The following is a 16011-nucleotide window of genomic DNA, read 5'->3' as shown; positions in this document are numbered from 1 at the left end:
TTCTGCAGATAGAGGCTGACCTGGAAGGCTTTTGAAATACCTTCTAACTCTTAAATTCTGTATCTTGGACACTGTGCTACTAATGGAAAAGTAGCTTAATAAATACTAATTAATTAATTATCTGGGGTCAAATATCCAGGGGATGGCATGAGGAAGTTGTATTAAAATCACATCAGAAATACCTAATAGTTTCTCCATCCATTAAGGTATGTGACACATACATGAGAAAAACATTGTGAATTCTATCTTTTTCAGACAAACAAAATGAATGATTTTTTCCAAGACTGACAGCAGCAACTTTATTTGATGATGTAGATGTGTATTTTTTCCCAGATCTATTACAATCAAGAGGTACACCCTGAGCAGCCAACGGAGAGGTCACTTTTGTTGTTTGCGCAACATTCCATAAAGATTCAAAAGAAATCATCAACAAACCCTTTGCTCCTTATCTCTGAATCTTGAGATAATTACAAAGTCATGAAACAAAACTATAATTAAAAAATTATAGACCCTTTGAAAATTCTTAAAAGCACCAAGAAACACTTGAAGTGTGTTCTGCTGAATTGAGAAGATTTAAGATCATAAGTTGCAACATCAAAACAAATTAGAGAGGGTTTTTTTGTTTGTTTAATGAGAAAGATCAATAGTTCCTGATTGAAAAATCGTTGCTGTGGTTGAGTATGTTGTCAAAAGTAGAGTTCTTTGGTGAGCATGGAGACCATGCATGGAATCTGTTTCTTCTCATTGAAAGATGGGTTGTCGGACTGAGATTCAAAGTCCATGGCCACTCTGTAGTTCACTCGGGTGAGGATCTGCATGATTTCCAGGCTTTTCCCATCCTCATTTAGTACGGAGCAGAGGGCCTGCACAAACCAAGAGCCCTTTCCTGGATTCCTCCATGAATAATAGCCTTCAGAGAGGGGAGAAGGAAGAGCAAAGAAGCTGTTTTAGGCAGTTGGTTCCCAAAGAGCCATTGTGAAGAGATAACTTCTGTGTATCAGAAAGGCCTTTTTGAATCTGCTTTATAGAAATTCTTTTAAGCAGTTCTAATTATGCTTGTGTGATATATAGTATGTAATAAATAATATATAATAATATATCATCACTGCTGATTATAGAATAACAAACTTAGAACTAGAAAGAACCTCAGCGATCATCAAGGCCAGCTTCCTTATTTTTTGATGAGGAAACTGAGACCCAGAAATTGTTAAGTGATTTGTCTGAGAAGCGAATAAATATCTAAGGTGGGATTTGAACTCATGGCTCCCTGACTCCAAGTCCAGCCTGCTGAGTAGTAGATAGTGTTGGACTGAGAATCAGAAAGAATGACGTTCAAATCCTGCTTAATAGACATATTAGCTGTGTGATTCTGAGCAAGTCAATGAGTATCAGTTTTCTTAAATTATAAAATAGGGTTAATAAGAGTATTTATTTCCTAGGGATATAATGAAGGTGAAATAGGATAATATATGTCAGGAGCTTCGCAAACCTTAAATAAGGACTTATATTATTGGCAATTAGGAGTAGAGTCTTTTCTTATTTATTTATTCAGATAGAACATTCTCACTACTACTCTCACTACTATGAAACAAGGGAAGGGCTACTAATGGCAGGTTAGTGAAAGAAAGGAAATAGACTCAACTCTTGTTTATTACTGAATCTACAACGAGAATCTTACTGATTAAATGTTCTGTCCTCAAGTAAATTTAAAACAACCAGGAAAAACCATTGGTTTGCTTGTGGGTTATATGTTGTTTTTCAGATTTCTCTCTAAAAGGATACAGCATCAGTCGCTGCCAGAAAAGAATCCCAGTTTGATTATACTTCTAGCATGTTTTTGTCTGAATCCAATGGGAAAAATTGATTTCTTAAGACTTGCACTATATTTTCTGGTTTCAAAGTACTATTTTGTACTGTCACTCATCTGATCCTCTTAACCTCAAGAAGTAGATAGGACAGGTGTTACTATATTGGTCAGAATACAAGCTGTCTTCCTAAAAAGCAATCTTTTTGTAAATTAATAAAATGTATACACTGAAAAATAATTATTCAAAATTATCTTATTTGCTAGTAGCTTTCTTTCTCTGTGCTCTTATCCTCCCTCGACCTGCACCATCCACGAGAAATATATTTTGCATTTACTTTATGTGCATGTTGTTTCCTAATAACAGAATGGACAAGGACTACTTTATTTTTGTATTTTAAGTACCTCATACAGAGCTTGGAGTGTAGTAAGGACTTACTGAAAGAACTGTGAAAAGGAACATGGATTTGGAGCAAGATGCCCTTTTCCAGGTAAAAGCCTTGGTTCCACTTCTAACTTCTATAATTAACTTCAAATAAGTTACCTTATTTATCTAGATTTATTTTTTCACCTGTAAAAGGACTACAAAGTCCTGGAATAGATTTTTAAGAGGTAGAGGAATCTACTTATAAAAGTTGCCTCATTTTCACTTGACTTCAACTCTTCTCTCACTCACTTGATTACTTTCAAAGCTTAAAAACACAAGGATTCCAGAATCTCTGCTTCCCTCACCAAGAAAGGAGCGTAGAACAGAGATAGAGATAGAAACAAGAAGACCTGGTGATGATTTTATAACAGGGAGTAAGTGAGACTGAAGAGATGATACCGGGGTTGTGAACCTCAGTAACTGGTGGGATGGTGGTGCCTTCTAAGTTAGCTCTTCTCAAATTGTTTGATTTCAGAACCCTTTGACACCCTTGAAAATTACTGAGCTCCTCCAAAAGCCTTTGTTTATATGGGTTATATCAATTGACATTTACTGTATTAGAAATTAAAACTGATAAAATTTTAAAAGATTCATTTTAAAATAACAATAATAAACCCATTACATGTTAACATAAATAATTTTTTTATGAAAAATAATTACATTTTCCAATGAAAAACTATCTAGTGAGAAGATTAGCAGCTTTGCATATTTTTTTGCAAATCTCTTAAATGTCTGGCTTTATAGAAGGCAGCTGGATTCTTCTATCTGCTTCTGCATTCAATCTGTTACAATATGTTGTTGTGGTTGAAGTAGACCTAAGAAAATCCATTTTCATAAAAATATGTAATTGTATCTTAGTGTTCTTATGAAAATAGTTTTGATCTTGTAGGACCTCCTGAAAAGGTTTTGGGGAATCCCAGGGGTTCACAGACCAGGTAATAGAGAAACTCAGAAGAGAGTTGGGCTTTTTGGGGGAAGGGGCAGGAATGAAGATTTATTTTTACTTTTTTGATAAGTTGAATTTGAGATACTTATAGGACAACAGCTTGAAATAGCCAACAGATATTTGGTTTTGAGAGATTGGAGCTAAAAGAAACTACAGATGAATATATTTCTATATATCTAACTGGATCCATCTAACATTTCTATCTAACTATCTATAAATATCCAAATTACATATATAATAGTTTAAACCCATGAGGGTTGATAAGCTCAGCAGGGATAATGTATAGAAAAAGAGGACCTAGGACAGAGACTTAGGTGCAAACACAGAGGCTCGTTGAAAATGTGGTAATAAAGTGATCTCATGATTTGATGACCTTCTTGTCTTTCTCCCCACTGGCCACAAAGGACATAGCATGATATATGGTAGGGTGGGTATAAGATGGATGAAGATTCATCCCAGGAGCCGAGAAGGAATAGTCTTTTTAAGTATTGAAGGAGAAAATGAAGGAAGGAAGTGAAATGTTTATGAAAACTCAGAGAAGAAAGAGTATCTGGCAAAGAGCAGTCAACAGTACAACGGTATAGAGAGGTCAAGAAGGATGAGGACTGAGGGAAAAGCCCATTAGACCAGACCATCTGGAAATCATAGGTAACTTTGGACAGGTCAGTTCAGTAATTTAGGATGGAAACCAGAATGGAGAGGGTTTAGAAGAAAATGAGAAAGTACAGGCAATGAATTTTTTTAAAAATCTTTTTTTGAGGATTTTATCTGGGAAAGAGGAGAAATGCAGGACAAAAGCTAGAGGAGAAGGGAGGATTAGTTAAGAGTTTCTGGAGAATGGGGGAGAGATCATAAGCAGTAGGGAAAGAATGAGTGGATAGGAGTGCCTGAAGATCAGATAAAGATAGAAGGTATTAGTGAGAATCATCTAAATATAGGGCTAGAAAGAACACTGGGTTCGTTCAATATTCTCATTTTACATAAGAGAAAAATAAGTCCCAGAGGAGTAATATGACTTGTTTGAGATCACAGAGATAAGTAGAAGAGCTGAGGTCCTTTGAATTCTACCATATTATGGCCTTCATAGCCAGGAAGGGGGAGAAGAAAGGCGATTAAATTATAGGATCACCTTGACATCAAATTAAGAGTTGGAAGGGACATTAGAGATTTACAGATAAAGAAACTGAGGTTCAAGAGAGATTAAGAGTGATACAAGTGATCAGAGTGGTACAACTGGTAAGTAGTAGCTCCAGAATTTGAATCCAAGTCCTTCCCCTGATTCCAAATGCTCCAACATACAAACTTCTTAAATCCTGTGACATTAAAAGCCTCATCATAGGTCCATCAGGAGGGGCTTCCTGAGTCATTTTAAGAATATGGACTTGGTTTTAATTTCAGTGCCATCTTTGATTAACTTTAGCTGGGTTACAATCATAACAATTTCTTGGTGCTCCAATCCTGGGCTTCTTAAATTTTTTCCACTTGAGATCTGAGAAATTTTTTATATTATCTATGTATCTATACATATATTTATACCTATATAACAGGTACACAAATCAAACATTTAATAATAATAATAAATCATAATTTTGTAATCCTCACATTCAGTTATGAGACCTCACATGGAGTTTCAAGCTACAGTTTAAGAGGCTGGGTCTAAGCAACTCTCTAAATTGCATAGAACTTGTACAGGAAAGAGGGAATTTTCTTCATTCAGGTATTCCCTATGGTACTGTTACCACAGACCCAGTCCCTATCCCTATCGCTATCTAACTTAATAATAATAATAATAATTTTAAAAGAGAGAGTTTTTCCATTTATGTAAACGTTTACAGATCTTAGTGAAAACACCTTTAACCTGACATTTTGCCTTGAAATAGTACATTCAACAGTACATTTAACTTTATACCTGGAACTGTGGAATAGGCAAAGAGAAAATCAGCTTCAACTGGTATCTTGCATCCAGGATTAGCATTTGTATCATTTATGGGTCCGGAGTCTGTCTGGATTCCATCATCAAACTCAGAACCTCGGCAAGCCTGAAAACCAAAGCAAGATCCATCCAACAAAGTTTGAAACTAGAACTAGTATGCTGGGTAAATACAGAAAATGGAAGCATTGAAAACTAGTCCATACAGTGGAGGAGCTAATGTACTAATCACTGAAGCAAAAGGGGGAAATACCTTCCCCATCTTTTAAAACCCAAACAGAGTAAATATATAAATATATGGATAGAATACAGTCCAAGTACCTCTCTTTTCTCTAACTTTATTGATATTGAAAAGTCATTACCTGAATGAAAAATAATTTGGGCTTCCCTAAGAGGCTCCTGCATTTATCTCCCCTGAAGTGGACCGTCAGATCTTTTATTGGGGTCACTCCATCTGTCCCATAAATTAGATCTTCTTCTCCATGGCTCAGCAGGATACAGGCAAAGCAGGCTGAATCAGTATGATCCTCTTGAGAAACTACAATTAACAAATGATTCACATGGAGAAGATGAGTGAGCATTCAGGCCTTCTAGTCTTCCCTCCACAGCCACCAATTCCCCAGCACAATTAACATTTTTTTCAGATCTGGCATTAATTTCTGAGTGGATGGGCACGCAGAGAAGAAGGGTGGGTGATCCCAGTGAAAATGCTGAAATAAAGGGATAGTTGGATTTTCTTCATTCTCATCCTCTCCTCCCTGTCCAGATTCTATTACATACTGTCTGATTGTAAGTACAGAAAAAAAGGCAGGGCCTTTTCCATTATAATATATGATACCTTAGACTTTCCAAGTTCTTTATATGGCTGAAGGAAATGGGAAGTGGTAGAGATATATGACAATACTCAAAATATTTTTTTTAATACCACTTTACTTTACTTAGGTTTTAAAGTAAGATGAGTTCAGTGACATCTTGCTCTCATTTCTATTACCAATGCAATCAAAGATAATTAGAATCACTGTCAACCTGCCATATTAATTGGAAAGAATTCTATGATTGTTATCTATTGCAGTTTCCTCAGGAGTATATCAAATGTCATAAGGAAAAACATTAAGAATACTACACTGATCTGAATAAAAATAACAGATTTCTCTCCCTAAATATGACTTGCCTAAAACCTGAATGTAACCTATAGTTTTTTAACATTAGCAGTGACTTCCCTACTGTTGTTGCTTTTAATCATTTTCAATTCTTCATATTTGATTGTCATTTTAACAAAAATACTGGAATGATTTGCCATGTACTTCTCTGGGTCATTTTACAGATGAGGAAACTGAGATAAACAAGGTCAAGTGGTTTGTCCAGTGTCTGAGGCCAGATTTGAACTTGTGAAGATGAGTCCTCCTGTCTCTAATCTTGGGACCATTCAGCTACCCTGTGACTTCTCTACCAGCCTGAATATTTTGTTGGACATAGAGAAATCCTAAGTGATTGCTGCTGTATAAGAAGAAGGCTGATCTCTCTCCCTTGCATGCTTCCATTGAAGGTCTTAATCCATTTCCCAAGTCCACTGAAGATAGGCATTCCCTATTTTTCCATTTTCTTGCCTTTTTCCATATCCCCAAATTTCTTTAAAAGAGATCATTTTAAAATGGAGTGAATTAGCTAACGTCTGACTTTCACTCTATATCATATTGTTTCATAACTGTACCCTAATCCTTTTCGAGACTCCCAGAAGAGGCAGAAGTACCTTGTGTTTCTCTACAATGGTCACATAGCTAGTATTTGAGGTGGGATTTTGAAGGTAGGGAGGGGGTGCTGACTCCAAGTCCAGCACTATCATTGACAACAGGCTAAATACTGGTCAGCTAGTCAATCTAGTAGGAAGGTAAGGTCTGTAATAGTAAGGTTATGATAATAATTTAGGTTATTATGTATATATGGTAGGTTATAAAAATAAGAAAAAGTAAGTAATAAAAGTAAGGAAGGTAATCACTTTCCCTGTTTCATTAAGAAATATTTTTTAACTTTATTAAGTATTTTCCAATATCATCTTTTAAAATTTCTAACATTCATTTATGAAAATTGTAAGCTCTAAATTCTCTCCTGTTCCTCACCCACCTATTGAGAAAGCAAGCAATACAGCATCAATTATGTAAGTGGAGCCACACAAAACATATTTCCGTGGTAGCCCCTGTTGCAAACACACACACACACACACGAGAAAGACACACAGACCCACCTTGTTTGAGCAGGTTCTGCATGTCGACACAGGAGCGGTTGTTATAGACTATCACATCAAAGCCTAAGTTTTTGAAACATTTGTATAGTCCTTCAGCATCTTTATCTGTGCCATTCCTTGTGCCCATACCTGGGATGGGAAGAGAACCAATCAATAATAATAATTTATTATTATTATATATGATATCATTAATATTAATATTTTTAGGGGCAGCTAGGTGGTGCAGTGAAAAGCACTGAAGCTTTGAAGTCAGGAGGACCTGATTTCAAATCTGGCTTTAGATACTTAATATTTCCTAGCTGTGTGACCCTGGCAAGTTACTTAACCCCAACTGCCTCAGCAAAAAACAAACCCCCCAATATTAACAATTTGTTTATTTGTTATCCAATAAATTTATCAGTAAACATTTCCAAAGAGCCTCAAATCTGGCAGGAATATGAAATCAAGCTAGAGCTCATCTAATATTTAATGCCATTCATTTCTAATTTTACTTCTTTGGTGCCTAGAAAGAACAAACTTTTAAAAGAGCCAGCAAAACAAAAACCAAACTTGAATTGATCAAAGCACTTTCAATCCAAGAAAGATGAGGAAAACCCTTTGACTCAACATTGGTCAAAAGTGAACAGTCCCTGTAATAAAAATCTATTTGTATGAGCCTTCTGAGCCAAATCTCACACCAGCGATTAGAGGGGGGTTTGTTAACAAACAAATATCTTGATTGTAGGTTATCTTATTCTAAGATATTATCCTTTAAATAGCCGTTAACTTTAAAAAGTTAGAAGTTAACCTCTAATTTCTGACATAGTGGGTGAAACATTTGACAGGAGAGTTAGGAAATGTGCACTGAAGTTCTGGAATCTTGAGTAAATTACAGAACTTGCTTCTTTATTTGCAAAAGGAACATGTTCACATGGGCACAACCTTACTTTATGGATTGTTTTGAAGACCAAAGGAGAGAATCTATTCAAATAACTTTAGAAAATCTTTAGTACTCTAGGCCAACTGTTCGTTATTGAACAGGGTAGGACCACCGGCTAGAATTTACTGTTTCTTAGTTCTCTTCAGAAACTTTTGCATCCAGGTTTAGTACCTCAGAGACCATTTAGTTCAACTCTCTCATCGTACAGATGAGGAACTGAACCCCACACTTGCTGATGGGCATAAAGTTATTGTGTCTAAATTACAACTTGCACCCAGGTGATAATGATGGTGGTAGCATTTAGATAGTGCTTTAAGGTTTGCAAAGCACTTTACATATATTAACTCGACATTATCTTTATTATTTCTTTAAGTCTTTTGCAGATTGGACATTCCCAGTTTCTTTGTTCAATCTTCATATGGCTTTTATTTCAAGAAAGACTTACCCGTTTTAACATCAAATTGCTTGTTATTTATTATGATGCATTTGCCAATCTTCTTGTAATTCATATTATATTGGAATTTGGGCACAACTACTCGCTTATGATCATGCACAGATTGGTTTGACTTCTCTGTTCCATTTTTCTTTTTCTTACTGAAAAAAACCAAACAAACAAAAAAGCCAATTAGGGGCTCTGAAAGAACAAGGACATGACCTCTGTGGCTCCCTACTCTACCATCTGCCTGTATGATGGACTTTTAGCCCACTAACATGTCTGTCTGTGCAGAAAAATTAACATGGGTGTGAAAACAGTTGTTGATACTCAATAAGCAATTCCTAAGTGCCAGGTATTGTGTTAAACTTTGAAAGGCAAAAGTCGTTCCCTTTCTCAAAAAGCTCATTGTTTCATGGTTCATTTTTAGTTTTGTATCCTTAATATCTAGTATTGTACCTAGAAAACATTAGGAGCTTAATAGTTGTTGATTGGTGCCTAATTAGCATATTAAAAGGATATTATAGGATATAATAAGGATATAAAAGGATAAAAAGATATTATAAATAAAATAAAGGCAGGTTCCCAATCCCAGGATGCTTACTAGTTCTACAAACATTCAAAACACAGACTGCATGAGAAATCTTACCTTATTCTCTAGCATTTGATACTGTGCAACAGCCCTTCCTCACAGATAAACATTTTCCATGGCTTCTATTCCCCTTCCAGTTTTACTCCTCCTCCTCAGTTCCTTTCTCCTCCTTTCTTTTCCTATTTCCATCTTGCAAATCTAAACCATGAGCATTCCTGAAGTCCATGCACTGGGCTCTCTGCTCTTCTCTCTCTATACTCTCCAACACAGTGATTTTACCTGTCCCCTTGGGTCCAATTATCATCATCTTATGTAGATGACTCTCAAATCTGCCCATATAATCAGCTTCCCTATGGCATCAGCCCCCATTCCAACTACCTACTAAACATCTCTAGTGGGATTTCTGCAGAATCCTAAATTCATCATTTTACCTCATAAACCCACTCCACCTTTCCTAATAACTTCCTCACTTCTGTTGATGTTTTCAAAGTCAATTCTGATACTTGGGTCCTCTTCCCTTTCCCCATTTACAATTAGTTGCCAAGTCTTTTAGATTCTGCCTATCTAAAATCTATTCTCCTTTCTCCACTATTATGGCTATTAGTTGAGGTTCTCTTCACTTCTTAGTTATTAAAGTAATCTCCTAGTTTCTGGGATCTCCATCTCCCAGGTCAGCCTTTCTATAGATACCAAAATCATCTTCTCAATGAACGTCTAACCATGTTATTCTCTTGCTCAAAAACCTTTTGCCTCTAGGATAAAATGCAGATTTCTTAACTAGGGATTTAAATCCTTCTATAATTTGCTTTCAATTTACCTTTCCAGTTTTACTTTCCCTTAATTAATTCTATGTTCTAGTTTTCTACTAGTCATTTGATCTCAATCTCTTCTCTTTTTAAGCAATCATATATGCTTAGAATACTCATATGTATCTGTTAATCTTTGTTTTTCCCTTCAGGCTAAGATTCCCATAAACTAAAAGTTTTCTTTCCTCTGTTGCTATCACACCCTATTTTGGATTGCACTCAATTTTGTACACATCAGGTCCTATTTAAGGTCCAGGAAAACAGAAACTGTGTTTCTCACCTTTATATGCTTTGGATGGCTTAAGTGATTAATGACAGTTAAAAACTGACTTAAATTTTATAATGGAGAAAAACATTGTTACTGGAAGAAAGCGTGGAGGGGATCTGACTCAACCCATTTACTTTACAGATGAAAACACAGAGAAGGAAAGGAACTTGAAATGCTTCCAAACTTAGCTCAATATAGGGATAGCTTATGACTTTACAAGTGTGTCCCTCCTGCCTTGGGCTAGAAGTACAGATAAGATAGATATTATTAGAAATGGCCAATATGTTAATTTGTTTATATTTGCTGGAAGGATGACAAATTAGTGGGTAGTGATAGAAATCCACACAAAATAAAAGGAAACTAAGCCTGTTATCCTAAATTTCATTATTAAGTCTTCTCTCAGTCCAGTGATTTTTCCATATCACATTGGCATTTATTATTTGTTATATGGATGTAGCTAAATATTAATGTCTTACCCAAAGGTATGTTTGAAGTTCAGTGGAACAAAATAAGCATGAAATCATAGCATTTTGTCATGTAACCAACTCCATTACTGATTACTTTTTTCTATTTTGCTTTTGGTCTGAATTTGTGATTTTACTGGTGTAGGGAATTTATTCTACCGAAGAAAATGGTCAACTTCTCTATAATTTAAAATAAATCTAGGACAGTGGCTAAATTCAAATAGAAATGGAGGCCATTAGTCCATACATAAGAACCTCTATGGGCCATATATTGTCTTAGTTTTAAAACGTAATGCTATTTAGATTTTTACTATATATTTATTTATCTTGTTATATATTTCCCAAATGCATTTTAATCTTCTTAACATAAGAATATTGAGGCCTAAGTGTTTATAACCTCTAATCTAAAGCACTGAGAAATTAAGTGAATTTCTTTTTTTCTATTTCTGTGGAAGGTACAGTAGTGCTGTCTCTCTCAGTTACTCAGCTCTGTAATCTCAGAGTTATCCTTGATTCCTTTCTCTTTTTTAACATACCTTCTCTCACCACAAGATTATTCAACCGGTTGCCATATTTTGTCATTTCAACTCTAAAATCTTATATCTTTGTTCTTTTCTCCATTCATGTAACCATCATACTACTTTAGGGAACTTTTTAGGAGTACAAAAATATTCTCCTAATTGAACTCCTTCATTCTATTCTCTGTCTTCACTAATCTATCTCCCATATAGCTGCCAGAAAAATCTTCCTATGGCATAGGTTTGGGATTTATCAATCCCTCACTTGAAAGATATCATTTATTCTCCCCAAACTTACCAGTTAACAATAACTGGTACTACTACTACTACTACTACTATTACTACTACTACTACTAACAATAATAGTAGTAAAACACTTATGTAGCATATTAAGCAAAGTACATTATAAATTTATTTCTCATTTGATTTTAATCTGTAAAAAAGTACTGTTATTTTCATTTTATAGATGAAAAAAGTAAAGCTGATCTTTCAGAAGTTAAATATGTTCAGAATCATACAACTACCAAGTGAATGAAACAGGATTTAAACAGAGGCCTTCCTGACTTGAAGCCTGGCTTTTTATTAACCTGATTTTTAATGCCCTACATAATTTGGCTCCCAACTACCTTTGGAGCCTTATTTTATACAATCCCCCTTCATGAGCTACATCCTGGCCAAATGGGCTTGTAAGCTGCTCTATGAATGGAAGACTTATCTTCTACCTCTGGACCTGGTACAAGCCTTCCTCTACCTGAAATGCACCTCCCCACCAAAACAACACATCTCAGAATCTGGATCTTCCTTCAAGGTCCAGCTCAGGTGCCATTTCTTCCAGGATGCCTAATCTGTTCACTGCTGAATTTTCATTCCTTCCCTTATACTATCTGCTTCATATTGTGTGCCCCCGGTAGAATGTAAGCTCCTTGAGGGCAGGAGATGTTTCCTTTTTGTCTTTGTCAATCCATTTCTTAATACAATGCTTTGCACATAGTAGGCGCTTATAATCAATTGGATTGGAGGGAAATCATTTTGTTTACTGAACTGGGTCTAAGACATCATATATTACTTCCTAGGGCACACAACAGGGCCCCTGTGATTGAACCTAGCTGTTCCCTGATCCCCAAGACAATAGCTGTTTTAATTTTGCAACCCTCATATAGTATGTGGAAAGTTATAATTTATGCAATAAACTAATGACAACCATAACATTTTAGAGAGTCAAAAAATGCCCTACAAAAAGGAGGAATTACTTCGTGTGTGTGTGAGGAACCCTAGAATCACACTGCATCATCAATGATTTTTTAAAACAAACTGCATTAGTATCTGAATAACATATGGTATATGATTAAAAGGAGGCTGCCATTAGCACCCACTGAATTTCAATTTAAACAAAAACCTAAAACTATCTGTCATTAGGACAACGTTGTCACTGGAACAACATGCTCAGACAAGATTAACATGAAAAAGAAATGGCTGTGCTTTTTATTAAAACATTTACTTAATCAAGTGGTCAGAAATAAGTACAGGTACTATTTTTTTTTTCAGCTACTATTTAAAAAGAATACAGCTATTATTTAAGGAAATAGCTTAAGAAAAAAGTTTCCACAATTACCAAAAGGATGTAGATTTTTTTTTTTAATCTTGTTTTGTTTTAAAGATGAAACAATGCTTTTTTCCTCAGGTTAATTTTTAAAAGACAGATAAAAGGACTTTACCTATCCTGCCCCAAAACAAAACTTCTACTCTTTATACAGGAACTTAATATGTTTCCTCATTCCAGAATTAAAAATCAAAAACCTTCCTTAAAATCAAACAAAATCACAATTGACAACCATTTCTCCAAGCCCATTGATAATGTGTTGGGAGAGAGTGGGGGGTCAGAAATCCCAAATAAATTATTTTCTAAGGAGAGAAACTTTTAGGGAAAACGCCATTAATACCTGGGAGAGGAAATCCTGAAGCAAACTTCACACAGGTAGTCAGAGAGAATGGAATGGAAAAGCATAGATTATATACTATGTGCCAAGTACTTGGGGATTCAAACAGAAAATTGAGGGGCATTCTCAAGTGCTCAAGGAGTTCACATTTTAATTGGGGGAACAAATTTGTAAACAAAGGTTTGTTTCTGGCACTTAGTTTTGGCTGATGGCCCAGAGAGTTTCAGGGAGTAATGACAGAAATAGTAGGGTTTTGTTCAACAAGCACTGGATTAGCATTAAGACGTGAGATTGAGCTGTAGCATTTGCTGGTCAATGTGACCTGAGATGTCAGTTTCCCTCTTTCCTCTAGTTTCTTCCCCTGTAAAAGTAGAGAACTGGACAAAATGATCTCTAAATCCTTCAAGCACTAACATTCTTCACCTTCTAAGACAAATATGAAGCATAATAAGTGGAAGCAAATGAAAAAAATTTTCAAAGGGAAAGATTTGATGTCCTAAAATCAAGACCCATTCCACATGGATACATTCTGTCAGACTCAAAATTCAAACATTATTGTCCTAATATTAAAATCATTATCGAGGAAGCATGTGATCCTGGGCAAATTACTTAACCTTTTAGTACTCTAGACCAATCTTTAAGACTATAAATTTCAGAGGAGGAGCTGACCTGCATTGGTAGAGAAAGTTTCCTCATTTTTAGAATTCCCCTTTCTAATGAAATAACAAGTCCAATTCCGATCCCTATTAAAATCATGGAACCCCAGAATTGTATGGGACCTTCAAAGGTACTTAGTTCAATCACTTACTTCTCTGTGTTCAAATTCTCTATGTTCAAAACAGACTGGTCTGAAATATGTGATCCCTAATGTTCCTTCTGGCTATAAAATCTATCATTCTGTGGCTAGTTCCCTGAACTCAATATGCCATCTATTAAAGATTCCAAGTTCTTTCAACCTATTTTCCTATGACCTGATTTCTGGTCCCTTTAGCACCCTCTGATTGCATTCTGGCTTGTTAACATTTTCCTTAAAATGCAAAGTACAGAAATAAATACAATACTCCAGATGTATCTAACTAGAACAGTTTCATAATCACTTCCTTTGTTCTGGACATAAAGCTTCTAACATCCTAAGATCTCATTAGTTGTTTTTTAAAGTTAGACTCTCACACTGTTGGCTCATATTGAGTTCATGGTCAAATTATATCATTAGAACTTTTCACACAAATTTTTATGCCTCATCCTATTATTCTTTCTCCTCATCCTATACTTGTACAAATTAATTTTTTTGTATAGGAAATTACACTTATGATTGTTGTCAATACATTTCATCTTATTAGATTTGGCCTATTATTCTAGCTTTGCAAAGTCCCAGAACATGAACTATATGATTTTGGGCAAGTCACTATCTTGAATTGTTAGATTCCTCACCTTAAAATAATGTTTTTTAATTGTCTCCTCACAGAATTACAGTGAGGCAGCATGGTATGGTAAAAATAGGGCCAGATTTGAAATCTGAAAACCTGAATTTGAATACTTGCTCTGCCATTTAATACCATGTGAATGATCTTGGGCAAGGACGAAAGACATCTCTGGACCTCAATTTGCCTATCTGTAAAATTAAACAGGTTGGATTGGATCAACGGTGTCAAATTCAAATAGAAATGGGGGCCATATATAAAGATACCTGAAGGCCACACAATGACTTAGTTTAAAAATGTACTATTATCTATGTTTTATTGTATTTTTGTCTTTTATTATAATTTAGTTATATTTTTATTTGCCTAAATATTTCGTTTTAATCTGCACCCTGTTGTGAGTCATGCGTTTGATTCTTCTGGACTAGATATCTATGAAAATCTTTCCAGTTCTAAATCTCTGACCCATGCTTTGTAAACTATTAAACATAAAAAATGGGAATAGTTGTTATTATTGGATCCATTATGAGTTGTACCTCCTTAGCTTGAAGTTCTGAATATTTACTTAAGAATATTCTAGCCTTCAGCCAAGTCACTGATAGAATCAGTAAAAAGAATGGTCTAAGAACATTTCTGGGGGTATTCAAACAACGACTTCTCTTGAAACATGGTTGCATTCACTGATAGTCTTTGGGTCAGGTCATTTCACTCAGTTCCAAATTCACTATAAATTTTAAATTCTTTGAGGGCAGTGATAGAGCATTTGAAGAAGTCCTACTGACTGACAAAAGATCCTGTTTTGGAGGTCTTAGTTCCATATAAGTAAAATGAGTTTAAGTATTTTAACACAAAATTTGATAGAATTTAATTCTATCTTTTGTTAGGGGTATAATCATGTGGCAGTCTATCTGCTGGCTTAGAAATAATTTCTGGGGGAAAATGACCACTGGATACCATCAACTCACTGACTTGTGCCAGGGTCATTCAGCCATTCTGTGATGAAGCTTCTGGTCTAGGAACACTTAAAGTTTCTGGTCTAGGAAAAGTGTTCAATGATTGGTTCAAGATGACCTAACTTGAAATGACACAATTTGATGGGTTGACAGCACAGGAACATTCCTTCCTTCCTTCCTTTTTCTTTCTCTCTTTCTTTCTGTTTCTTTTTCTTTTTCTTTTTTTTAGCGATACAGAGTAGAAAACTTTTTCCTTCCTACCAAACCTCAGAACAATCTCTTTTTTAATGTTAAACGTGGTAAAAAATATAAGTAAATTTAATATGGGCATATATATTTATACAATTATCTTAC

At 35.2% G+C, this 16011-nt stretch overlaps 1 protein-coding gene across 1 annotated transcript in view; it reads right to left on the bottom strand.

Annotated features, from left to right (window-relative positions):
- Positions 1 to 272: 272 nt before the first annotated feature.
- Positions 273 to 16011, bottom strand: part of CASP7 (caspase 7) — a 52970-nt gene continuing 37231 nt past the window's right edge. Inside the window, exons 3-7 of the mRNA XM_051981467.1 lie at positions 8714 to 8862; positions 7350 to 7478; positions 5470 to 5645; positions 5087 to 5216; positions 273 to 910 (exon numbers count right to left, since the gene is read on the bottom strand). Of these exons, the coding sequence (XP_051837427.1) occupies positions 687 to 910; positions 5087 to 5216; positions 5470 to 5645; positions 7350 to 7478; positions 8714 to 8862 (808 nt within the window). The 3' untranslated portion in view covers positions 273 to 686. The remainder of the gene's footprint in view (positions 911 to 5086; positions 5217 to 5469; positions 5646 to 7349; positions 7479 to 8713; positions 8863 to 16011) is intronic.

This window comes from Antechinus flavipes, chromosome 2 (genome assembly GCF_016432865.1).
Source record: "Antechinus flavipes isolate AdamAnt ecotype Samford, QLD, Australia chromosome 2, AdamAnt_v2, whole genome shotgun sequence".
Classification (NCBI taxonomy): domain Eukaryota; kingdom Metazoa; phylum Chordata; class Mammalia; order Dasyuromorphia; family Dasyuridae; genus Antechinus; species Antechinus flavipes.
Note: the sequence above shows the minus strand (reverse complement) of the source record. Positions and strands in the feature narration are given on the sequence as shown.